This window comes from Neoarius graeffei, chromosome 12, assembly GCF_027579695.1.
Source record: "Neoarius graeffei isolate fNeoGra1 chromosome 12, fNeoGra1.pri, whole genome shotgun sequence".
Lineage (NCBI taxonomy): Eukaryota > Metazoa > Chordata > Actinopteri > Siluriformes > Ariidae > Neoarius > Neoarius graeffei.
In genome coordinates this window covers 20,528,471-20,554,837 of record NC_083580.1, presented here as the reverse complement: position 1 = coordinate 20,554,837, position 26,367 = coordinate 20,528,471, and the positions used below count along the sequence as shown (strand labels likewise).

Genomic DNA, 26,367 nt, shown 5'->3' with positions numbered 1-26,367 from the left:
AGAGGTGGTCTCCACAAGGGACTGGAGTGGTTTGAGATGTTACTTCTTTTTACCTCCGGCCCCACCTCCACCTTCTTTGGGACTACCGATGCCAACGCCACAGGGATCCCCTCATTCCAACGTTTTAGCAGGTTGAGGTGGTAAATTTGCAATTCCCCACCCCATCTGTTTACCTCACCTCATAGTCAACGTCCCCAACTCACCATTTGACCTTGAAAGGCCCTTGCCACTTGACGATTAATTTGGAGCTTGACGTGGGCAATAATACAAACACTTTGTCTCCCGGTGTGAACTCTCTAAGGTGCGTGCCCCTGTCATACAGCCGGATTTGACGTTCTTGTGCCTATCGTAAATTCTCCTGGGTTAAGTGAGTGAGTGTGTGGAGTTTTGCACGCAGATTGAGAACGTGTTGAATTTTGTGCTTGCTAGGCAAAGGTCCTGCCTCCCAATTTTCCCGTAGCACGTCGAAAATGCTTGCGCCTATATAATAACTCAAATGGTGAGAAACCTGTGGAGGCTTGCAGGACCTCTTGTACTGCAAATAACAGGGGCTTGAGCCATTTATCCCAATTACATGCATCCTCACTTACAAATTTCCGAATTAAGTTTTTGAGTGTTTGATAAACACTCCAATCAGTGCAGTCAAAGCAGGCTTGAAGTGGAACTACAAGCCTGCTTTGACTGCACTGATTGGAGTGTTTTTGAGGCTGCAGCCTCAGACCTGCATGAACTGACTGATACTGTGACATCTTACATCAGTTTTTGTGAGGATATGTGTGTGCCTACCAAAACCTTCCGCATATACAACAATAAACCCTGGTTCACTGCAAAACTCAGGCAACTTCGTCAGAACAAAGAAGAGGCCTACAAAAGTGGAGACAGAGTTCTGTATAATCAGGCCAGAAAGACACTGACAATGGAGGTGAAAGCAGCTAAGAGGAGCTATGCTGATAAGATTAAAAACAGCCTTTCAGCAAACGATCCGACGTCAGTGTGGAGAAGCCTGCAGAACATTACTGACTATAGGAGACCATCCCCCAACACTGCAGTGAACCATCAACTGGCTGATGAGCTGAATGTGTTTTACTGCAGATTCGACACATTCACACCTCTCCCCCCTTCAGTCATTAAAGACCCATTTACACCCCCTGCCATTCTGCCACCCCCCGCCTCTGACCCCCCACCAGCACTCAAGATCTGTGAAGAGGATGTCTGTCAGCTTTTCCACAGACAGAAGATCAGGAAGGCACCTGGCCCAGATGGTGTGTCACCATCTTGTCTGAAGGTCTGTGCTGACCAGCTGGCTCCCATCTTCACCCAGATCTTTAATAGATCCCTGGAGCTATGTGAAGTCCCCTCATGCTTCAAACGCTCCACAATAATCCCGGTTCCTAAGAAAACCAATATCACAGGACTGAATGACTACAGGCCTGTTGCCCTCACATCTGTAGTCATGAAGTCCTTCGAGAGACTGGTGTTGTCATACCTGAAGGACATCACAGATCCCCTGCTGGACCCCCTGCAGTTTGCCTACCGGGCAAACAGGTCAGTGGATGATGCTATAAATATGGGTCTACACTACATCCTGCAACACCTTGACACTGCAGGGACGTACGCCAGGATCCTGTTCATGGACTTCAGTTCAGCATTCAACACCATTGTTCCAGACATCTTCCACACCAAGCTCATCCAGCTCACTGTGCCCTCCTCCACCTGTCAGTGGATTACAAACTGACAGGAAGCAGCAGGTGAGGATGGGGAGCATCATATCCAGCACTCGGACCTTCAGCACTGACACCCCCCATGGGTATGTGCTCTCCCCACTGCTCTTCTCCCTTTATACTAACGACTGCACCTCAAGAGACCTGTCTGTTAAACTCCTGAAATTTGCGGATGATACAATGGTCATCGGCCTCATCCGAGATGGTGACGAGTCTGCAGACAGACGGGAGGTTGAACGGCTGGTCTGTTGGTGCAGCCAGAACAATCTGGAGCTGAACACGCTCAAAACTGTGGAGATGACAGTGGACTTTAGGAGGAGCCCCCCCATTCTGCTGCCCATCACCATCAACACTGTGACTGCTGTTGAAAGCTTCAGGTTTCTGGGTTCCACAATCTCTCGGGACTTGAAGTGGGAGACCAACACAGTCACTATCATCAAAAAGGCTCAGCAGAGGTTGTACTTTCTGCGCCAGCTCAGGAAGCTCAACCTGCCTAAGGAGCTGCTGACTCAATTCTACTCTGCCATCATTCAGTCTGTTCTTTGCTCTTTCATCACTGTTTGGTTTGGATCGGTCACCAAACAGGAGAAGAACAGACTGCAATGGACAATAAGGTCTGCAGAGAAAATTATTGGTGTCAACCTGCCCTCCATCCAAGACCTATACTTGTCCAGAGTCAGGAAATGGGCAGGTAACATCTCTGCGGACCCATCACACCCTGGTCACAAACTGTTTAAACTTCTCCCCTCAGGGAGGCGATATAGATCACTGTATGCAAAAACAACCAGACACAAGAATAGTTTCTTCCCTCAGGCTGTCTCTGTGATGAACAGCTAAAATCCAGATTCATATATCAGTAATATCACTTGCAAAATATCTGCACACTCATACTGTCATTCTGTGCTCACTGTTACTTATATTATATTTATACTTACTTATATTTACTATTTCATCTTTGCACTATGCACCATATTACACCAAAAGGGAAAATACTTTCTGTGATGAACAGCTAAAATCCAGATTCGTATATCAGTAATATCACTTGTAAAATATCTGCACACTCATATTGTCATTCTGTGCACACTGTATACTTTATATTTATTTATCTATTTCATACTTGACTTACCTGGATAACTTTGCACTATGCACCTATTGCACCATTTTTGTTGTTTGTTTGTGTATGCACATTTATCTGTTTTGTACTATGAGAGCTAAGTGATACCGGAGTCAAATTCCTCGTGTGTGTCCACATACCTGGCAATAAAAGTGATTCTGAAAAAAAGTGATTCTGATTAAACTGCTCCACTAAGCCATCCGTTTGTGGGTGATAGTCACTGGTGCGGATAGACTTAATCCCCAATAACCCATACAGCTCAGGCAGTGTGCATGACATAAATGTGTCGTGCACACATTTCGGAATCTCGACCCGGGAGATAATATGGAAGTGCGCTTCCGCAATGCTGCGTGCAGAAATATTGCAGAGAGGCACCGCTTCCGGATATTGCGTTGCATAGGCCACCAGAACTAAAATAAAGCGCTATCCCCGTGCTGACCGAGCTAATGGCCTGACGAGATCCATACCAATTCTCTCAAAAGGGGTCTCAATTAGAGGGAAAGGGCACAAAGGTGCTTTTGGCATGGCCACAGAATTTACTCATTGGCATTCGCGGTACGCTGCACACCACCGACGGACATCCCTGCGAATCCCTGGCCCAAAGAACCAGGCCATTATTCAGGCTAATGTTTTATCTTGCCCCACATGTCCAGCCATGGGATTAAAGTGAGCCGCATGGAATACGAGTTCCCTACAGTTCTTTGGGATCAACAACTGGGTTATCTGTTCACCGGTTTGAGTGTCCTGCATCACTCGGTACAATCTATCCTTAATAATAACAAAATATGGGAAGACCGGTGTCGCGCTTGGCTGGAGAGTTTGACCATCGATTACTCTCACTTGTTCAAACGCATGCTGCAGAGTCTAGTCTCATGACTGCTCTAATGGGAAATACTCAAGGGAATCCCCAAGAGAGGGAGGAGGGGCAAGCTGCTCCTCACTCCTCGTATCGCCCTGATGTGGTGTTGATGTAGAAGGCTCTGTGACAGCTTTCCCAGTCAATGCCACACAGGGATCTTCCCATGACATATTTATGCAGGACCCATCTCTCACTATGTGTTCCATCAATTCTTTAAACCCTGGCCAATCAGTCCCCAAAATTAGTGAGTGGGTGAGACGAGGATTAACAGCCACCTTAATTCTATGCATTTGGCCCCAGAATAGAATATGAACGGACACTACAGGATAATTGTGAACATCCCCATGCACACACAACACCTTCACTGCTTGTGCTCTCCCCAATGCCTCACCTTGCACCAGGCTTTGGTGAATTGAGGGCTGATTGCAACCGGAATCCACCCAACACATGATATGTATCCCCTTGAACGCTTACCGGTATGCGATACGTTCCAGCCCGATCGGGGGTGGTCCCTGGTGCGTTGGGGATCCAGATCACAGCTCCCAAATCCATTGCGGAGCCCTGACTCTGGAGATGCTCCGGCTCCCCACCATGCCAGCACACCAGCCCAGGCTTTCCCTCTGCACCGGCATTATGGGCATCACCCACCTGAGGGGGAGAAGACAGACATGGAAGAGGAAGATGGAAGGACACCACTGGTGCGAAGGGCCGGCTGGGGAGAAGCCTGCCACCGCCTCCGTGGTGGGGGAATGGGGTGGGGAAGAGAGAGAGAGAGAGAGAGAGAGAGGGCAAGGGGGGGAAAAGGAGAGAGAGACAGGAAACGAGGAGAGTCTCCTCATCCACCTGCCATCAGAACTGCCTCCAGATGGTCCTCCGCCAACTTGATAGCTTGTTCTAGTGACACCAGGCGATGACACTAGACCCATTCCGCCGTTCCTTCTGGAAGTTGAGAGATGAACTGTTCCAGTGCCACCAGATCGATGATCCCATTGGCGTCACGGGCTTCTGTCCTCAGCCACTGCCGGCAGGCATCCCGGAGTTGCTGGCCAAATGCGAATGGCCGGCCAACCTCCTCTAATGCCAGCATCCAGAAGTGCTGGCAATGTTGTTCCGGGGAGCGGCCGACATGCTGCAGGATGGCTTTCTTCAGATCGGCATACATCAGTCAGTTGTCAGCAGGGAACTGCTGCTTTGCGAGCTGCGCCTCACCAGCCAGAAGTGGGAGGAGGCACGTCACACACTGCTCGAGTGGCCACCCCTGCGTTTTGACCACTTGCTCAAAGAGGGTGAGGAACGCTTCCGGATCATCCTGCGGGCCCATCTTCATGAGGGTGCCTGCTGTGGTGAGGGTCAAAGCCTCTGCCGATGCGAGCAGATGCCAGAACGCTTGGCAATCTTCCTGCTGGACCAGCATCAAGGCTTCAAAGTGTTGCTCTTACTCCTTCCAGAGGGCAATCAGTGCTTGATGCTGGTTCTGCTGAGCGGTAGTGAGGGCATGGATGAGCTCTTTGAATGGGGAAGACTCCATGTGGTGGTTCCCTTCTGTACTCCCGGGTTTTGGCACCACTGTAACAGATCCCTGATGTGGGTGGATCACAGAAGCACAGCAGGCAGGAGTTGATGTTCACACACACACTTTATTTTCCTTATTTTCTTAGTTTTTCAGCTTTACTTACTCACACAGTCACACACACACACACACACACACACACACACACACACACACACACACACATGTTCTGGTCGAGAGAGCCCTCTTCTTTGCTCTCCCCCTCCTTTTATGCTCTACCATCACTGCAACAAACAAACAAACACACACACACACATTAATTGACATCAGGTGTAATGACTTGGCCACTCACCTTCCCCAGCCCCAACCTCCATTCACAAACTGATGCTTGGCCATGCCCCCACTGCCACAGTGACCCAGTACCCAAATCCCAATATCAACAAATGGTCATTGACATAGAACCTGTCATCAGACCCCATGAGACAAAACTTAAACACAGGTTTAACTTCTACAAGGCTAAATGGGAAAGCTTTGCATCAGATCTTAAAGCTGGGGTCCCCAACATCTGCCCAGACCCACTGCAGTACAATAACTTCCAAACCATGGTATGGGAGGTTGCAAAGAAAAACCAAATCCCTGGTCTCACCAACCAAAGTAAAGAAGTGTACCAGGAGTATATTCAAACATACAACAATGATCATTTTGCAGAGAACACCACAGACCTTGGAGAGACCTTGCTAGCCTCAATTAGCAATGAAAGAATAGAGCGCTAGCAAGAAATCATAAGCAGTATAGATATAACCCATACCAGCAAAAAAGCCTGGGTAACCATCAAAAAATTAAACTCGGAAAAGGAATCCCAGCCAAGAATAGCTGCTGTCACCCCAATGCAGTAGCCCACCAACTACTACTCAACGGAAAGCCCCACAACAAAGAAAGGGGATACTTAAAGAAAATGAAACAGGACATGGATATGGGCCACATTATGCACAGTAGTTAAACTGTTCACCTCAGAAGAACTGAATGTGGCCATGAAACACCTTACATCTGGGAAAGCAGCCAGCCTGGAGTGAATCACGACAGAGATTATACGACACTTTAGGGACAAAGCAAAGGCATGGCTCCTGTCACTTTATAATAAGTGTGTGGCAGCCTTCCAAAGTCCAAAGATCTGGAGAAGAGCAAAAGTGGTACCTCTGTTGAAACCAAGTAAAGACCCAGTGTCCCACAAAAGTTACCAATCAATATCCCTATTGTGCATTCTGTACAAACTATGTGAATGCATGATCATGGCCCACTTTTTTCCATCTGTTAAAGAACAATTAGCACATGACCAAGCTGGCTTCCAAACTGGACGATCATGCTGAAGTCATGTATCAAACCTGACACAATAAATCAAGGATGGGTTTTAGACTAGACAAATCACCTGTGCAGTTTTTGTCAATCTCATAGCTGCTTATGACACAGTGAACCACAGGGCACTTCTACTAAAAGTGGCCCAAACGGTTCTGACCACCACCATGGTTCACATAATAAAGTCACTGTTTGTTAATTGGCAATTCTTCATGGAAATGGATTACAGGCAAAGCAGGTGGAGAGTTCAGAATGACAGACTCCCACAGGGCTCAGTTCAGGCCCCCATGTTGTTTAACATTTATACAAATGACCAACCACAGTACCAGAACATTCACAGGTTCATATATGCAGATGACCTCTTCATTTACCCCTTTTCCATCAAATCAGTTCCAGCGCTGGTTCACAACTCGTTCAACTTGCGAGCCAGCTGAGAACCAGTTTGCTTTTCCATAGCTTGCGGTGCTAAGGGAAGCCACGTCATTATGTCGCTGTATACGTCAGTTACGTCGTTGTATATGTCATTACGTCGCTGTATATGTCAGTTACGTCGCTACGTTTGCATAAACCTTGGCGCGAATATCAAAGCAAAAACAACACGGAAGAAGCAGCAGCAGCAACAACAACAACAATAATAATAATAATAATAATGGATGACTTCGCGTTTGTACAGCTGCTGCTTCTCGTCGCTTACAAATGGTGATCTTTCACGGTCTTGTTATTGTTGTTGGTCTTAACAACTCCGCCCCTCTGCTGACGTAAGCGGTTCTTTCCTCTGGCCCAGCAGAGAGTTGGTGCTAGCCTGGAACTGTTTTTTCTGGCCCCAGAGTCAGTTCTTTGTCAGTGGAAACAGAAAACCCGGTTACAAACTAAGCAGTGGCCCCGAACCAGCCCTGGAACTGCTTTGGTGGAAAAGGGGCAACAGTCACATAGTCAGGCTCTTTCTTCACAATTGAAGAAATATTATCAAATACCCTAAACACTCTTTCTACATACTACAAACCATGGTACCTGAATGATAACTTCAGCAAAACGCAGGTGTGTGCTTTCCATCTTAATAATCACCAAACAAACAGGAAACTAAATATCAGGTGGGGCAACAGATAACTGGAAAACCACCCAAATCCAGTCTACCTAGGTGTTACCCTTGAAAAATACTATCTTTTAAATAAAATATAAACAAACTCAAAAATGAACTGTCAACAAGAAATAATCTCAGCAAACTAAACAACATTTGGAGAGCAGATCCCAATACTCTGAAGCAAACTGCTCTGGCACTATGCTCTTCCACTGCAGAATACTGCTCACCAATATGGGCAAGAGCACATCATGCACACAAAGTTGACCCAGAGCTAAACAAATCATGCTGGATAATCACTAGCACATTAAAAGCAACAGGCCTACTAGTTTTATATAGATTGGCTGACACAGCCTGCCCCACTTCCAATGAGAAACCAATGCAAAAATCGAAAGATACAAATAACAAAATACAGGTGGCATGACAAGAGATGATGATGATGATGATGATGGGGAGAACTAGCTAGTGGTTGGGATTTGGCAAACATGACATAATTTCATCAGTAGTTTCACTGTTGTGTGGTCACAATTCATCCACTGCGAACTGCCCACCTGAGTGTTGACAAACATTCTGATTTGGTCTATAAACACAGGTATCGTGACAAGATGTCCACTCGAACTGAAGATGAAGAGGAGCCGTGAGGAAGACCTCTGGCATGGAAAGATCAAGTACAAGAAAGATCAGGATCAGGATTACAAGGAGGAGATTGAAGATCCAGCAGATGTGGAGAAAAAGATTAGAGAAGGTAGTGCTCCACATGAAACCCTTTTTCACTCATGCTAGCTAGATCACTCTGTTTGGATGTATTCATTAATGTTAGCTAGCTTTGTTTGAGCTTATTTTTTAACAATACTTAGCTAATTTGGTTAGTTAAAAACTCCAGCAGTTGGTGTGTATTCCTTAATGTTAGTCATGCACTTTTATATACCTAGATGTTAAACTATTCCTGGCTTATATCCATGCCATTTTTAGCTCAGGACCATATGGCTGGGGTCGGCGTGGGTATCAGTGATGAGCTCATTAGCCTGGAAGTAACATCAGCTGATGTTCCTGACCTCACACTCATCGATCTGCCTGGTATAGCTCGTGTGGCTGTCAAAGGCCAACCAGAGAACATTGGAGAACAGGTAAAGCATCCAATACCTTCTAAGTCCTTCCCGCGCCATGCAATCGGTGCATTGGGCAGCGCTGATCTCCATTTCCATAGCACTTGCCCTGGGGAGCTAGGAGGGTTATCCAATACCAGGTGCTATTATATGATGTAGGCCTAGTGTCCATTGTCTCACATTTGATCCTTAACATCTTAAACGCTAAGCTGTACATCAGTGAGTACCACAATGCTACTGATGCATCCCTAGTTACAGTTGATACCTCGTAATACACGCTAATACACATTAATGACTTTCATTCAGATTAAAAGGCTGATCAAAAAGTTCATCACAAAGCAAGAAACCATCAACCTGGTGGTGGTACCATGTAACGTGGATATCGCTACTACTGAAGCACTGAAGATGGCACAAGAAGTTGATCCAAATGGCGAGAGGACCCTTGGTCTGTGCAGCTTTTTCATAAATACTGTGGAGATTCTTTTTATTCCTCTCTAAATTTACCACATACATCAGCTGGCTTCATTGAGCTTGTATGTTTGTGTGTGTTGATTATAAAAGGCATCCTAACGAAGCCCGACCTGGTGGATAAAGGCACGGAGGAGACAGTAGTGTCCATCATCCATAACGAGGTAATTTACCTCAATAAAGGCTACATGATTGTCAGGTGCCGAGGACAGAAGGAGATCATGGACCGCGTCTCTCTGCACGAAGCCACCGAAAAGGAGAAGGACTTCTTTAAAGACCACCCACATTTCAGGTGCCATGTTTTACTTTAGGAAGGTCGATTTGAAAATTTGAATTATTCTGAAATTATACTGAATTGATCATGAGTTGAGATTTATAATTTGAACTAGTACTATTTGGAATTGATTAAAAATATATAGACTATTGGCACACTCAATCTCTGTGATATTTTTAATTATATTAATGATCGTGTTTTTTAAAATAATATTTAACCTAGTGTTAATATTATTATTCATATTTAATTAACAATCACATTATATTTCACAATTACAAAAATTTAATTGTTATATCTGCCCCTACTTGCACTCAAGACTCCATTTCCCAGAGTTTGTAGCGGCCTCCAAACATGACCGCTGCGGACTACAATAACCAACCTGTACTTCACCACTCTCAGTCTCTGGAGTACTGATTATTGCACACTCCTGTTCCCAATCACAACCTCATTACCACCGTGTATTTAAAGACTCTCGAGTCAAACATTTATTGTGAAGTAACCGCCCAGTGTTCCCGTGCCTTACTTTACCAAGCCTCATTATTCTGTGCTAATTATTTAGTTACCTTCGATCACCAATTTGGTCTGCCAGCTTTGCTACAATAAGCTCTCTACTGCTTTTACATCCATCTGTTGCCTACATTCCTGATGAAAAGAACACATTTAATATGTCACATGAGACATATATTTACATAAATGAATAATTTGTTAAAAATATTTGAAAATTCAGTATTCACTTTCAGTATTATTTGAGAGTCATTTTACTTAAACTGATCTTTAAAGGTGCACCATGTAGGATTTAGGAGGATATATTAGCAGAAATGGAATATAGTATTCATAAGTATGTTTTCTTTAGTGTATAATTACCTGTAAGTATGAATCATTGTGTTTTACGTAAACGTAGAACAAGCCCTTCATTTCTACATAGGGAGCAGGTCCTCTTCCACAGGGGCCACTGTGTTATGCTGCTGTGTTTCTAAAGTAGACCAGAATGAAAAAACCTCTAGAGAGCATCTTCTGCCTTTCACATTTTTACAAGTGGCAGCATGAATCCAGAAGGAAGCACCAGAAGGAAGACAAAGAAGAAGAAAGAAGAGGAATTAGTGTTTGCTGGTATTGGCTTGCAAGTTTGAGAACCCAAATTTTGAAAAATGGAGGATTATATTTATTGTTTAGCAAGAAAAAGTGAGTAAGCATTAACTCATGTCCAAGAAGGCAAGCATGAAATAAAAAGACATGATCAGGACAGGTGGCAGCAGAAAACAAGGATAAACACTGGTGTGGCCTTTCTCAGATAGAAATCACTGATGAGGAATAAATGTTTTCAAAGGGATAATATAGTTGCTTACTTTCTGCTGGAAAGATAATTTAGCCTTGGAATATAAATGCAACTTTAAATGTATTGGTAGCTGGTAGCTTCCCTTCCTCGCCTGGCCCCGACAGCTCCACCACCTCTGCTTCTCCTCTCTCTTCTTCCCTTGCCCTCTAACCTTGGTAATGTTATTGGGTGGTCTATCTGGGATTTGATTCATCAAATGGAGAAAAAATATGTTAGAAGGAGGAGATGAAGCCTTTATTTGTCACATGCACACTTAAACACAGTGAAATTCATCCTCTCCATTTAACCCATCTGAAGCAGTGAACACATGCATGCACACACACGAGTGAGCAATGAGCACACACACACCTACCCAGAGCAGTGGGCAGCTATGCTACAGTGCCTGGGGAACAGTTGGGGGTTAGGTGCCTTGCTCAAGGGCACTTCAGCCCAAGGCCGCCCCATGCTAACCTAACCGCATGTCTTTGAACTGTGGGGGAAACCGGAGCACCCGGAGGAAATCCATGCAGACACAGGGAGAACATGCAAACTCCACACAGAAAGGCCCCCGTTGGCTACTGGGCTCCAACCCAGAACCAGCAATTGTGGCAGTGGGGGCGTGGCCAAGTGTCAGTTTGTGAATGGAGGGCGGGGCCAGGGAAGGTGAGTGGCAAAGTCAGTACACCTCTTGTCAGTTAATGTGGTATGTGTGTGTTTTGCAGTGACAGCGGAGGATAGAAAAGGAGAGAGAGAGCAAAGAAGGGAAATCTCTCCCAACCAGAGCATGTGTGTGTGTGCATGCATGTGTGAACAAACGAGAATAGTAAACTGAAAAGCAAGCACGATATTCAAAAATAAAGTCTCTGTTAACATCAGTCTCCACCTGTCGCACCTCAGTATCCCACTCACATCAGGAACATACTACAGCAGTAAAATGGCTACCACAATGTGGAACAAACAACAATAATATTCACTATCTTACATGGAAGTTATGACCTATAGTTTAACAGACTAAACAACTCGTCATCATCACCTGGTCAAGCTAGCTTGGACTCCCTTGACTCTGCCCCTCCATCCATCCTGATTGGACATCACAGCCAGGAGCCCCTCGGAAAGGCAGCCCATGTCATTCTGCAGTTGGTGAAGGAAGGTATGCATGGGACGACCCACAGAGGTGGAACCATACTTGGGCTGCCATAGAAGGAGGTTTTTTGCTGCACCAGCAATGGCTAGCAAATTGCAACCTCCTCTCCTGGATGGTGATGGATAATGCTGGTATATTACCGTAGAGATCCTTATTTGTGAAGTGATCCCTCCAGCTGACATTTTGAGCCGCTTGCATCATGCATGTAAAAGCGTTGTCAAGGGAGGCCATCAGCTTTACAGTCAAGGTCCAAGCAGTTGATCCATAGACCAGGACTTACTCGACAGTAGCTTGAAAAATGTTGCATTTCAGGTTGGGGGACAGGTTGGATTTCCAAACCTTGTCAAGGCTGTTAAGGGCTCCCAAGGCCTTGCCAAGGTTCTATATCTCTCTTAGTGGAGACAATGTTACTGCCAAGATACGTGAACTCCTTGGCCTCTTTGATCTTGTCACCATCTAGAGACCTGATGGTTGTTGTTCGTCCTTCGCTGGCAAAGATGACCTCGACTTCACTGCATCACTGGGTGGATGTGTGTGCGCGGTTGGTCAGACCTATCTTCGCTCTGAACATTCTGTTGCAGTGGGGACAGGGAATGTGCGGAGCTGGACCTAGCTGGGAGGAGGTGCTTGCACGGTCTTTGTGGCACTGGTGTTTCTCCTGCTGTTTCTCAACACGTCGCTCCTCGAAATCAGCTATGCCGGATCTGACTAGGGTGCGCCAAGCAGGACGGTTTTGCGCAGTTTCTTCCCAGGTGGCAGGGTTGATGCTACAGCACTTCAGGGAGACTTTCAGGGTGTCTTTGTAGTGCTTCTTCTGACCACCGTGAGAGCGCTTGCCAGCAGTCTGCTCACCATAGATCAGTCTCTTCGGGAGTCGGTTGTCGTCCATGCGATGTATATGGCCAGCCCACTGAAGTTGGGAATGCATGATGGTGGCATGGATGCTCTCCATTTGTGCCCGCTGGACTACCTCGGTGTCAGGAACTTTGTCCTGCTATTTAATGTGGAGCAGAGTCCTGAGGCACTTCATGTGGAAGGTGTTGAGCTTTCTGGCATGTCGACTGTAGATTGTCCATGCTTCGCAGGCATACAGAAGGGAGGGAAGGACTACTGCACAGTACACCTTCAATTTGGTCTGCAGGCTCAGTCCTCTTCTTTGCCAGACCCTGTCTCAGAGTCTGCTGAAAGCAGAGCTGGCTCTGGCAATCCTGTAGGCCACTTCCTCATCGATGTTGATGGAGCGTGACAGTGCTTTCCAGGTAGACGAATTTGTCTGCCACAGTGAGTCTCTGTCCATTGACCGTGATTAAGGGCTCTGTGTAGGGGGCTCCTGGCGCTTGCTGGTACAAGACCTCGGTCTTCTTCGTGGAGATTGTGAGGCTGAAGTCATCACAGTCTTTTGAGAACAGGTCCATGCTTTCCTGCATGTCAGACTCTGTACTAGCGTTCAGCGCACAGTCATTGGTGAAGAGAAAGTCACTGGCAATGTCTTCCTGAACTTTGGTTTTAGCCTGCAATCTCCACAAGTTGAAGAGCTTTCCGTCCCTGCTTTACTCCATTGGTCACAGGGAATGGCTGGGAGTACTCGCCGTCATTCTGCACCCTTGCATACATGTTGTCATGAAACTGCTGGACCATCGAGATGAATCTGTCGGGGCATCCAAACTTGGCCTGATCTTCCAAAGCCCTTCTCGGCAGACAGTGTCAAAGGCTTTCGTCAGGTCCACAAAAGTGGTGTAGAGTCTGACATTTTGCTCCTGACATTTCTCTTGTAGCTGCCGAGCGGCAAAGATCATGTCCACGGTACTGCGACCCCTCCTAAACCCACACTGGCTCTCAGGTAACAGGTCTTGTTCAAGGTGCGCGCTGAGACGATTTAGCATGATTCTGGCCAGAATTTTCCCAGCGATAGACAGCAGGGAGATGCCATGGTGGTTGTCACACACATTCCTGTTTCCTTTCCATTTGTAGAGGTGGACAACCAAGGAATCCTTGAATTCCTGTGGGATCTTTTCTTGGTGCCACATGGACTGGAATAGGGCCATGAGGCTCGCAATCAATTGTGGACCACCAGAGATGTAGAGCTCAGCCAGGATCGAGTCAGCACCAGGTGCCTCACCGCTGGACAGGTGCTTAATGGCTTTTTCTACCTTGTCTTCGGTTGGAAGTTCGGCGAGCGTGTGGTTGATTGGGACTTGGGGCAGTCTTGCGATCGTGTCGTCGTTGATTGTGGACGAGTGATTGAGAACGCAATGGAAGTGTTCTGCTCAACACTCAAGGATTTTATCCTTGTCCAAGATCAGTGTGTTCCCATCTGTGCTGAGAAGAGGAGATGCCTGATGGTACCTTCCATATTGAAGATCATAAACTCAGTTTTTCAAGCGTTGACACATAGCCTTGAACTTCTTGCAGCTTCTTCCCCAGAGTGAAGTAGAGAAGTAGCACTGGTTATGTCATCAGCAAAGATAACCAAATCATCAGCATAGTCAGCGTTGGTGATTTTTTTTTTGTGCTGGATAGCGGCGACTCCTGGCTTGTTCCAGAGTGAATCCAAGCTCATTATACTCGTCCACTGACATCCATAGGATGTAGTCAAGACAGATAACAAACAGGTACGGGCCAAGTGCATCACCCTGCTGGACCCCTGCAAGTATGTTGAAGAAGTTGGTGTCTCCATCAGGAGAACGCACCATAGATCACACGTTCTTGTAAAGTATTATGATTGCATCTGGTGTTTCTCTGGGAATGCCACAGGGCTTTGAACCAGAATTTTTTTCCTATTGGTTCGTTCTGAACAGAAACAGAATTTTAACGTTTCCGGTTTTGGGTTCCACCATTAAATAGACGTTCCAGAACCGGTTAGAACAAAAAAAATTTCGTTCCCGGAACAGTTAATTACGTTCCCTGTCAGCTGTTTAACAAATGGCTATAAAATTATGTCTCTGTCTCATCCAGCTTAAGCCAAATGTAGGCTAATTCTATTACAACCTTCATTAAATAAGACAAGAAATAATTCAAAACAATTATTATTTCAAATGTTGGCGATTTGGATTCTCAGTATGTCTTCCCATCTACACAAACAGAAAAAGTGCCAAAAATGAAAGAGAATTCGTTCAGTGTGTTACCAAAGGCTAGTCAGGCCCTATAGAGGGCTACCGCATGACGTCACCGCGCCGCGAGATTTTGTTAGGCGCCAAATTGGAAGACCAAGTACACATCTATGCAAGTACATACATACATAAAACAAACTACACCTGAAATGTAGCCAGGGCCGGTTCTGCCCTAATCTGGACCCGGGTGCAACATCGCGCAACCCCCCCCCCCCCCCCCCCCAAAAAAAAAAAAAACAGTCTAAATCAGGACAACCATCACATAACTATAACTATAAACATTTTATATCAACTATTTTAACTAAATGGGCTATAATAAATAAGCCTGCAGGCAGCCACGGCGGGCTGCCTCAGAAAAGTAACCATTCAATGACAACTGAAAGCCTGCAGCCACGGCGGGCTGCCTTAAAAAGTAACCATTTGTCCTACCTTAAAACTCGTTTTGCATTTTCTGCCTCCTTTTTTGTATTTTCAACCCTCCGTTTATTTTCTTTCCTTTTCTGAAAACCCGATTTGTGTCCAGACATTTTGTTCTGCTACCAACGAACTAACTCGTCAGGTCTCGTCTCTCGAGCCCGCGATCATTCCCGTGGGAAGGGCAACAACTGATACATTTTTACAAACAGCCAATAGGGAGGTTGCATCGTTCAGGTTCTTCTTTGCTCAAACACTCAGTAATTCACTTATTATCACATGGAGACGTGATAGCAGTCCACCTTCCCGCGCTCTCCATTCAATCAGGGAACGTCACACAGGAAGTGAACGCCAGCGGGTCATAGAAACTTGCGCAGGAGGAGAATGACTTTTTAATTTGTAGGCTACGGAAACTTTGAGGAACGAAATAAAAAACGGTATTAACCGGTTACCATTATTTTTAATAAGCGTTTCTGTTCCGGAACATAAAAAATAATAAAGTTTCTGGTTTCATTTCTGTTCCATGTGAAATAGAAAAAGTTCCCGGTTTTCATTTTCGTTCCTTGAACCGGTTCAAAGCCCTGGAATGCCATAAGCAAGGAGAATCTCTTCCATTTTTTCCACAGTAGATGGAGTCAAAGGCTTTCGCAAAGTCTCCAAACAGTAAAACCGCTGGTAGATTTTTCACCTTTACTCCCTCGATGATGCATCTAACTGTGAAAATTTGGCCAGTTGTCGATCTGTTTTCACGGAAGTCATTTTGGTTACGCTGGAGTAAAGCTTCCAACTTTGGGCATACTCAGTTGAGAAGGAGTAGATTGTAGATTTTTGCTGTGACGGCGGTGAGTGTGATGCCTCTGTAATTAGTTGAAACTCTGAAATCTCCTTTCTTAGGGAAGTGTAGGATGCATCATTGGGTCCATCGGTCGATGGGATTTTCAGAGTAGACAGCGTTATACATACAAAGGAGTTCTTCATTAAAAGCTCCCGTCTTCCAGACTTCAGCTGGGATGTTGTCTAGGCCAGAAGCTTTCCCATTTGAGAGTTTCTTTAGAACGACTGAGAGCTCTTCCATAGAGAAAGGGCCTTTCTTTATGTCCAGGTCCTTGGGACGAGTTACAAGGGGGATGCATGTGGATTTTGCATTGCTTGCTCGAAGACTTGGATGCATCCTTGAAGTCACTGTTCGATGGTCGGAGCTGACATTCTCAAAGGAGTTGTAGGGGTGTTGTGGGGAGTTGTATCATGACTGTAAGCTTCGGTTGAAGCAACTAGTTCCCGAATTTGGGATTCTGATGATAGTGTTCTCATGTTAAATGTGGTGATAAAAACATCCTCTTTACTCTTGAGGAGAGTATTATTTCTGGGTTGTTAGCCAACTTTTTGACCACATACTGAGCAGGATTTGCAGGACACACACCTTGTTTAACTGTGCGATGGGCAATGTGGGATAAGTGATGGATTTGGGGTTGAGACATTGGTGGCTAGAGAAGGAAACCGCAGATGCTATACCTATAGTCCTGGCAGTAGTCAACTTTACTGGACTGGCTGACCTTGGCCATTGTCAGTATCTTGTAGATCTTCCACCCAACATCAATGTGAGTGCAGTTTCCTCTGCTGCACTCACACCTCCAAATTCCTCCACCATGCGCACACAACCACCGTGCTGCTCACCATGGCTTTGCCGGTATCCCTAGCAATTGGCAGGTTAAGGGAGTGCTACCACCATCCCAGGATGGACTCCCAGTCTAGCAGAAGGAAGGAGATGCCTTACTGCGTGAACTTTGTGAACCGCCTTACTTTTTGAACCACCCAAAAAGGGGTGTCCACCCGCTACCCTAAACTAAATAAAATCTATTTAAAGTAACCTAATTAGCTGACAGACTATTTGATGCAGTTGTAGATGATATCATTTTGGAAGTACATTACAGGTACCTTGTGGCAACCATGCGTTCTAATACATGCCTGGATATGGTCAGGGAGAGACATTCAGTTGGTTGTAACCTGCAACTTCACTGCTAGATGCCACTAGATCCTACATAGTGCGCCTTTAAACTATATTAAGTTATTTGTCAGTTATTAGAGATAGAGTTCACTAAACCAGCAAACATGACTATTATTTTTCTCTTTTACTCTGAAAATGACAGAACTGCTGATATTGAACTAACACTACATGAGCTGAGCATAAAATGGGCTTGATGTTTTTTTTTACAGCACACTGTATGAGGAAGGCATGGCCACCATTCCCAACCTGGCTGAGAAACTCACGCTCGAACTCGTCCATCACATTGAGGTAAAGATATCTTTGTTTCACGAACACGTCCCTTGAATTGTGTAACAAATAATCTTTCCTGCTTGTAAGGTGTGTTTATGTGTGTGCGTTTAGCTATCTCTGCCACGGCTGGAGGAGCAGATTGAGATGAAGTTGGCTGAAACTCAAGCTGAACTGGATCGCTATGGCTTAGGGCCTCCTACAGAACCAGGAGAGAGGAACTGCTTCCTGATTGATGTGAGTGATGCACACAATTCAAATAAAGCTCAACAGTGAGATTCCCACACACTGAAATAATAATCTCATCTCATCTCATTATCTCTAGCCGCTTTATCCTTCTACAGGGTCGCAGGCAAGCTGGAGCCTATCCCAGCTGACTATGGGCGAAAGGCGGGGTACACCCTGGACAAGTCGCCAGGTCATCACAGGGCTGACACATAGACACAGACAACCATTCACACTCACACCTACGGTCAATTTAGAGTCACCAGTTAACCTAACCTGCATGTCTTTGGACTGTGGGGGAAACCGGAGCACCCGGAGGAAACCCACGCGGACACGGGGAGAACATGCAAACTCCACACAGAAAGGCCCTCGCCGGCCCTGGGGCTCAAACCCAGGACCTTCTTGCTGTGAGGCGACAGTGCTAACCACTACACCACCGTGCCGCCTGAAATAATAATAATGGTATCTAAATTATATACCTTCCTAAATCAACTTACGGAAGTTTGTTAGTAAAACACTGTGCCATGACTGCAAATCTACAATACCACTTGCTGGCGCAGTAACTAAATTAGCAAGCTAGTCAAGACAAAAAAACAAAAAGCTTAATTACATCAATTATATTACAACTAAAAAAGGGGGTTTGGGGTGTCTGGTAGAGGCAGTATCTTTGGCTAGGGGGGCTTGCCTTATTCTGTTCAGGAAAGTTTGTCTGTTATTGGTCCTCTACTTGCACTCAGCTCTCACCTGTGGCTTCATGAAGCTGACAGCATGTGACAGTGACCACCCCCCGAACAATGGCTTTGGCAGGTAGCCGATGGGTCTGAAACCCTTGGTGAGCTAAGTTTGGGTTTGTCAGCCCTATTGCATATGAAGACTGATTCCTGGCAGAGTGAACAGAAGAGATCACCACTAAAACTCAGTCACAAAGGCAGTGTCAGCAAGTGCTGTGGAGTGCATCAGAGTGTAGGTATCATGCCGCCATCTTGGTCTAAGAACTACAATTCCCAGCCAACTTCCGCGTTGACTACGTCACGCCTGGGCGGGATCACGTACACATTCCTCAGGTTTCAACAAAAGGACTTGGAACTCGGCCATCTTCGCTCTTTCGCGTCGGACTCCAACCGAGACTCACCATCAGACGTCTGAACCGCGCGTTTCCTCCTCTATCTAACTCTGATCAAGTTAGATTTCAGAAACACGCGATCATCAACTCAAGCGAGTTATTAAACCGGTTTTTGCAAGTATCATTTTCTTTTAAAGGCGCACGCAACGGCAAGTGAAAGCAAATTTATTTTTGCTTAGAAAAGTGGCTGGCCCCCCCTTTTCTCTTCTTAAATCCGTGCGCGCGGCACTGCTGAAAAGACTTTCATCATCATCCACGAAGATCTTCACAGCAATCTCTCTCTTCCTCACCGAAGCGCAAACTTCCTCTCCAAGATCGACTTCTCCAGTGAGACGGTGCTTCCTACAAAGGTGAGACCTTTTGCAGTAAGAAAAGGCACTGGGCGAAAGATTAGTTTTAGTAATTAATTCACTAAGTGTGAAGTTAGATTCAGAAATAAGTGTGCACACTGTATTATTGTTGATTTTCTATTATTTGGTACTATTGATTTTAATTTGGTTAATCAGTAAGTCTTGCATGTTCTGTCTCTCTCCTAACATTCTAATTTCATTACTCACACATATCCTGATCTCATTAAGATTTCAGTAACTCGGGTAATACTAGAAAGCTAAGAGGGTTTAGCTGTTTGAAAAGTCTCTCTCTCCAAGGAGGGCTTTCAACACGTGTTCACAGGCCCAAACAGGCCCTGACCGCATGTTTAAGCTAGCAAGGCAGAGCTAAACTCTTTGTTCTAGAAAGGAAACACGTGGCAAACCCCTCCTCCTTCCCCTTTGTTCCAAGAGGTCCTGTATCTCATCTTTGAATTAAATATCATAAGTCCTAAGTTTAATTCAACCTTGATAGCAATTCTCCTGTTTACATTTAAAGCCATATAAACTACAGATGACTGTTTGAATGTTTAATTTTAATTAAAGCCTTCAGGTTTTACACACTAGGCCTGGAAGCACATGGCTAGTTAGAAATACTTTTGTTCAGTTAACTCACAAGCTAAAACTGCTTATACACACACGTGCTCACTAAACTTTGAGGATTCCCCTCCTCCAAGATTGCAGATAAGACACCCTGGTCCGTCCTGGCACGGACACACACACACATACCAAGATTGCAGATAGCACGTCCTGGTACAGACACATTCCAACTTAGAGAGAGAGCCAAGGTCTCTCTCTCTCTCTTTTCTCACACACACACACACACACACACACACACACACACACACACACACACACACTCTGTTTACAGAAGATTTCAATTCTGCTGCTATTAGATTGTTCAATTTTTCCTTTTCTTTTTATTAAAATTTTTATCTTTTTATAATAAACTCCAGTATTATTGAAGTTGTGGTGTTGTCTGTTGTTTCCAATACTTTGAAGTCACCCACATCGTCAAAGAACTCCTAAGGTGTATGAATAATTAGATGCAGTTTGGTAAGTGATAAATTTGAATTATCAAATTCTAAATGATTCACTTGATGCACTAAATGATTCACTTGATTCACTAAATGATTCATTGAACGATTCACTAAATGATTCCCTGGTTTGATTCATTGACTCGATTCATTGAATGATTCACTTCACACGATTCAAATGAGACTGATTCTATGATATGATTCAATTCAAATGAGTCAAATTAAACGATTCAATAGGATTGATTCATTTTAACTATTAACCTTCAAATTTAATGAGACTGATTTCATGTAACTATTAAAGAGTGATCACTTACCCAAACTTAAATACACAAAATCATTAATTACACCTACAAGAGCATAGATGTGACACTAAGCAGTCCTGGTCATCCACTGCAGCCGGGATGTCTCTAGTCATAATGGTCTCTCATGCCACTGGATCAAGACTCCTCAGGCTAAGAGACTGGGACTACCCCAGTGCAATGGTTCTTCCACTTTTAAAATATTCCTGTACAGGTCCGTTAAGCAATTTGATCAGTCAGTGCACATAGAACAAGTCTTGCAGTGATGGGCGCATGTTGAAGCAACAGGTGGCGGTGACTACTGTGTGTTGTAGTCATAAACCTGCACGTAGGTGGCCCTTGGGCCTGTGGTCATTCTTTTCTGACCCAGGACAACAGTAAGGTCCGACAGCACCCAGGGTGTCTGGGCAGCCTCTTTAAGACATCAATGCCCATCCTCACATGAGGAAGGAGGCTAGAATAGGTGCCCCAACCAAATGTTTGCCCTTAAATTGTCTGGCCAGCAAACTGTGGCGGGCAGACTCATCCCTCAGTGGTCAAACAAACCAAAAGATGAATGAAGCTCATCATGGGGGGATGGAATGTCACTGCTAGACAAAGCTGGCACCACCAGACTCAAGAGAAGGATGGCGCTAGTCACCAGAGAACTGTAGAGATACAAGGTTGACATTGCTGCACTTAGCAAAACCTGGTTTGCTGATGAAGGGTCTATGAAGGAAGAGGGAGGTGGATACACATTTTTCTGGAAGGGGAAACCCCAAGCTGAGGACAGGCTCCATGGATTAGGGTTCACCAGCAAGTCAGCTCTGCTCAAAAGCATACCTGTTCTTCTAGCCGGGATCATTGAACACCTCATAAAGCTGCCCATTCCACTCAGCAAGTCTAGACACCTCACCAACATAAGTGCCTACACACCCACTCTCACAAGCTCAAGAAACTTCACAAAAAAGTTCAGTCAGACCTGTGAAAGATGCAGTACCAGTGGTGGCAGCACAAAGCTGAAGAAGTACAGAGGTATGCAGACTCCCACAATGCCAAGGAGTTCTTCAGCTCCTTGAAGACAGTGTATGGCCCCACAAGTTCTGGCTGCTCTCCACTGCTGTCTTTGGAGGGCACCACTCTGATCAAAGACCAGGCAGGACTGAGAGAAGGATAGGTAGAACACTTCAGTAATCTGCTTAACAGCCCCTCCACTATTGACCTGCTGTATTGAGTCAAATCAAGATGAGCTGGACTTACTGCCCTCTGTTGATAAGATCAAGAAAGCAATCTTCCAGACTAACTCGGGTAGAGCATCAGGAAAGGATGGCATCCCTGCTGAGATATATTAGGCAGTAGACCTTAAAGGAGATACGCAGAACCTTTATTTTTAAATAAATTTCTGAGTGGATTGTATCTCCATCCTTGACTCTTATATGCTGCATAAATGGGAATTTTAAAAAATATTTTTGAGAGTTAAAATCGACCGCAAAGTTGGCATTCTAGCTGCTCCGCTGAGCCAGCCAGCCCTGAGTGCGTGACATCACAGCAGGAACCGGTTTTAAGGCCGAGGCCTTTGACAGCTATAGGCAAGTCATATAAATAAAAATTTACGGTGAAAGTAAGAAATACCATTGCCAACTTGCTCAACTAAGACTGATTTGACTTCATTGATTGTGGGTTGACTCTCATTAAAACAGGATAGGTGTTATAACTTATGCAACATACATGTACATGCATGCATTTTCACTGATAAAATGTAAAAGGCTAATTAAATAATCAGATGAACTGAGACAATCACATTCTGAAGCAAATTAACTAATCTTATACTGGTAACTTAAACACACAATACAAGTTACATGTATTAATCTAAATGCAGGTAAACAATGTTTTTTTTAATCCAAATGAGAGTCGGAGCTTATCCGCCTGTGTTCTTGCTTCTTGAAGGCCGATCTTGTGGCCGATTATTTTTGAAACATTCTGACTTTCAGTTGTTTGTTCAGTTCTCCATTCATTCACTTCTTCCATGTAAGGGTGAGATGGCAGCAATATCCAGTTTAGAAATCAGATGGCTGCTCCACTCATTCACTTTTCTTCATACTGTGCATTCCGCCATTACTGCTGGGCTCAGGCAGTTACTAAAACCTGGGATGGAATGGGATGTCACTAGTTTTAGCAACAACTGCGGGGAGGTCACTGCCTGAGTGATATGTCATGTCCTGTTCCGTCCCGGGTTTTAGCAACAACCCTTGGCTCACTCTGGGAGGACTGGTGCAACTGAACTCACTTTCCTTTTAAAAATAAATAAATAAATAAATAACTTTCCTTTTCTTGTAGTTTTCTTTTTATTTAATTGTTGGTACTGCACCCTCTTTCAATACGGGCTTATAGCCAACGCTCCTCAACAGATCAGAGGTCTCATACGAGTCTTCAGTAAAATGTGCAGAGCAGAGGAGAGACCACTTCATAAGTGCCCAATGGGCCCATGAACTTCCTGCAAAACATGTCCAAATCTTTGCAGTTTGAACATTCTTGGGCCATGAATGCAACATAAATCCAGCTTCTGTCATGCTGCTGTACCAGCCAAAAACGCATCTATGTGGCATGGCGATAAATTAGCTCAAAATGGAGGATCGGAGTAGAGGTCTGCGCGGGACAGAATTTGCAGTACCGCTCCCGCAAAGAATTATGATTTTCAGTCCCGCTCCCGCCCGAGCCTGCCATATTTTGTCTCGCTCCCGCCCACAAATCCCGCATGATGCAGACGTTCGCGTTATTTCTCACGAAAGTTCTTGTCATTGGCTTGGGGAATTAAACATGCTGAGCTTAGCTGAGCTCTCCACTGACCGATCCTTCACCTAGCACACGTAGCGAGGGTGCGTGTTGCCAGGCAGCATGCGCAGCTGAGGCTTTACAGAGATACCCAACACACCTACCAAAATCGACAGTGGATATTAAGAATATTGTACATTGCACATAGCTTATATGTCACTCCTCACATTTATATTCTAGGAAATACAAGTAGGCCTATAAGAAATTAATATAATTTAAAGACACAGCGTGATGGTGCCCCGCCCCCTACTTTGAGTGGATTTGAGCATAAATATCTACAGCTCACTTTCAGGGGTGCGTTTCCCAAATGCGCGAATGTACCTCTTTTTAAAGCAGCACTACTTCTGAAGCACTGTGAGCTTCACTAGAGGAGCTCTGCTCTTCTGCCATGATCGGAGATCTCAAACACAGAAGAGCGGAAAGGAATCAGAAACGTACGCGAGATTAGACCACATCCGCAAATTTAGGCATCTTAAAATGTTTTTATCAATGCCAAATAAAATATCCAGCACAAATTATATATGATAGACATAAATTAATAATTTATAAATTTTATTTTAAACACATTTTTAGTTAGCGGGACTGCAGCTTATCACCTCTCCCGCCCGCTCCCACATTGTGCACTCCCCCTCCCACCCGCGCCCGCAATGAGCTTTCAAAATTTGTCCCGCGCCGCACTGCTTTGTGTCGGGTCCCACAGGTCCCGCGGGACTCCTGCGGGAGTGCAGGGCTCTAGATCGGAGTTGCAGTCAGCTCTGTGTTTTAGTATAGCGGAAATGGCGATGAGCCCGATAGACTTCCTGCTGTGACGTTACGGACATCAAGGTCATTCACTCAGACTGCTGTCCTCGACACCTTTCATGATGTCCTGCAGAATGTGTGGGAAGAGGAGAAGATGCCAGATGACTTCCACAATGCCCTGATCATCTCCCCCTACAAGAATAAAAGGTAGTAAGGCAGACTGCAGGAACTACAGGGGCATCTCACTCCTCTTGATTGCCAGAAAGATCTTCACTCAAGTTATTCTCAACAGACTCATCACTATTTCTGAGCAGAATCTTCCAGAGGCACAGTGTGACTTCAGGCCAGGCCGAAGCACCAGGGATATGATTTTTGTAAGGAGACAGCTTCAAGAAAAGTACATAGAGCAACATATGCCCCTCTATTCAGTCTCCATTGACCTGATGAAAGCCTTTGACACTATCAACAAGAAAGCATTCTGGACAATCCTTGAGTGCATCAAATTCCCTCTGAAATTTGTCAAAATCATCCAGCTCTTTCATGAAGGTATGACTGGTCAGGTCCTCTCCAGTAGTAATGTGACAGAGGCTTTTGAGATCAGTAATGGTGTAAAACAGGGCCGTGCCCTAGCTCCAGTCCTCTTCAACCTCTTCTTCACCTCCATGTTGTCTTATGCAGCCCAGGGCCTGGAGAAAGGCGTATGCTGGACTTGCTGAAGAATAGTGTCTGGATGGCTCCTTTACATCAGATAGTGTCTGGATGGCTCCTTTTTTGACCTTCACTGCCTCACAGCAAAAACAAAAATCTTCCAAAACCTTACCCAGGAAGCTCTTTTTGCAGACGACTGTGTTAGTGGCCCATGAAGTGTCTGACTTGCAGTTGATGTATGATCACTCCTCAGAAGCTTCAAAGCTATTTGGCCTGATTGTCAGCCTCAGCAAGACCGAAGTGCTCAATCAGCCTGCACCAAACACAAGCCACTCCAAGCCAACCATCATCATAGGCTACATCCACACGACAACGACAATGAGATGTTATTTAAAAATATATCGCGTCCAAATGGGCAACGATCAGTAAAATATCAGGTCCATATGGCAACGCAACGCTTGCTGAAAATGATGCAATACACATGCCACACCTCTAGGGGCGCTGTAAGACGGTCCCTTCGGAGACACCAGAACAATAGAAGAAGTAAGGACGCATGAGCATAAACTATTATGTGCGAGACTTCATATTAGCCACAAAGTCAGGAAAATCTGTTTGTAAAATTACATTATAATGACCAAATACAATGAAAAGTATTTTTCCAGTCTCACCTGTGAAAGGTAATCCCATGTGATCTCGTTTGGACGGCAAACCTGTTGGTACAGTTAAATGCAGCTAATCTTTATTCTCCGCTTTGACCTATCCAATATGGCGGCGAGGATGACGTATGATTCTACGCGGAAGGCGGCGTCTTTAATGGTCCGGAATAAATTGAATGCTACACGTTGATGGATTAATTTGTTGTTTCTCACCTGTGAAAGGTAATCCCATGTGATCTCGTTTGGACGGTAAACCTGTTGGTACAGTTAAACGCAGCACATGAATCTTTATTCTCCGCTTTGACCTATCCAATATGGTGGCGAGGATGACATATGATTCTACGCGGAAGGCGGCGTCTTTAATGGTCCGGAATAAATTGAATGCTACACGTTGATGGATTAATTTGCTCTTCTACGCCCTTTTTGAGGAATGTATTTTAGGACTAAAACCAACATCTGAAGAGGTGAGATCGCTCCTTTTTTTCCCTATTTTTGCTGGCGGGATTGACTCTGCCCTAAGGGCAGAGTCTCTCTCTCTCTCACTTTGCACCATTACACAATAAATATTCACAGTGAAAATATTTTGTAAGCGCGTTTCATGAACCAAGTTATAGGATTTGTTGACAACTTGCATCGAGTTCGTTACACTTCTACCCGGCGTGAAGCACTCACAGTCATGTGGTTGTGATGTCATCGTAATCTAATCCGTTCTACTCATCCA

At 45.0% G+C, this 26,367-nt stretch overlaps 1 protein-coding gene across 1 annotated transcript in view; it reads left to right on the top strand.

Annotated features, from left to right (window-relative positions):
* Positions 1-26,367, top strand: part of LOC132895266 (interferon-induced GTP-binding protein Mx1) — a 66,223-nt gene that overhangs the window by 29,684 nt on the left and 10,172 nt on the right. Inside the window, exons 3-8 of the mRNA XM_060935646.1 lie at positions 8,228-8,380; positions 8,608-8,762; positions 9,048-9,186; positions 9,303-9,501; positions 17,681-17,759; positions 17,853-17,975. Coding sequence (XP_060791629.1) covers positions 8,228-8,380; positions 8,608-8,762; positions 9,048-9,186; positions 9,303-9,501; positions 17,681-17,759; positions 17,853-17,975 — 848 coding nt within the window. The remainder of the gene's footprint in view (positions 1-8,227; positions 8,381-8,607; positions 8,763-9,047; positions 9,187-9,302; positions 9,502-17,680; positions 17,760-17,852; positions 17,976-26,367) is intronic.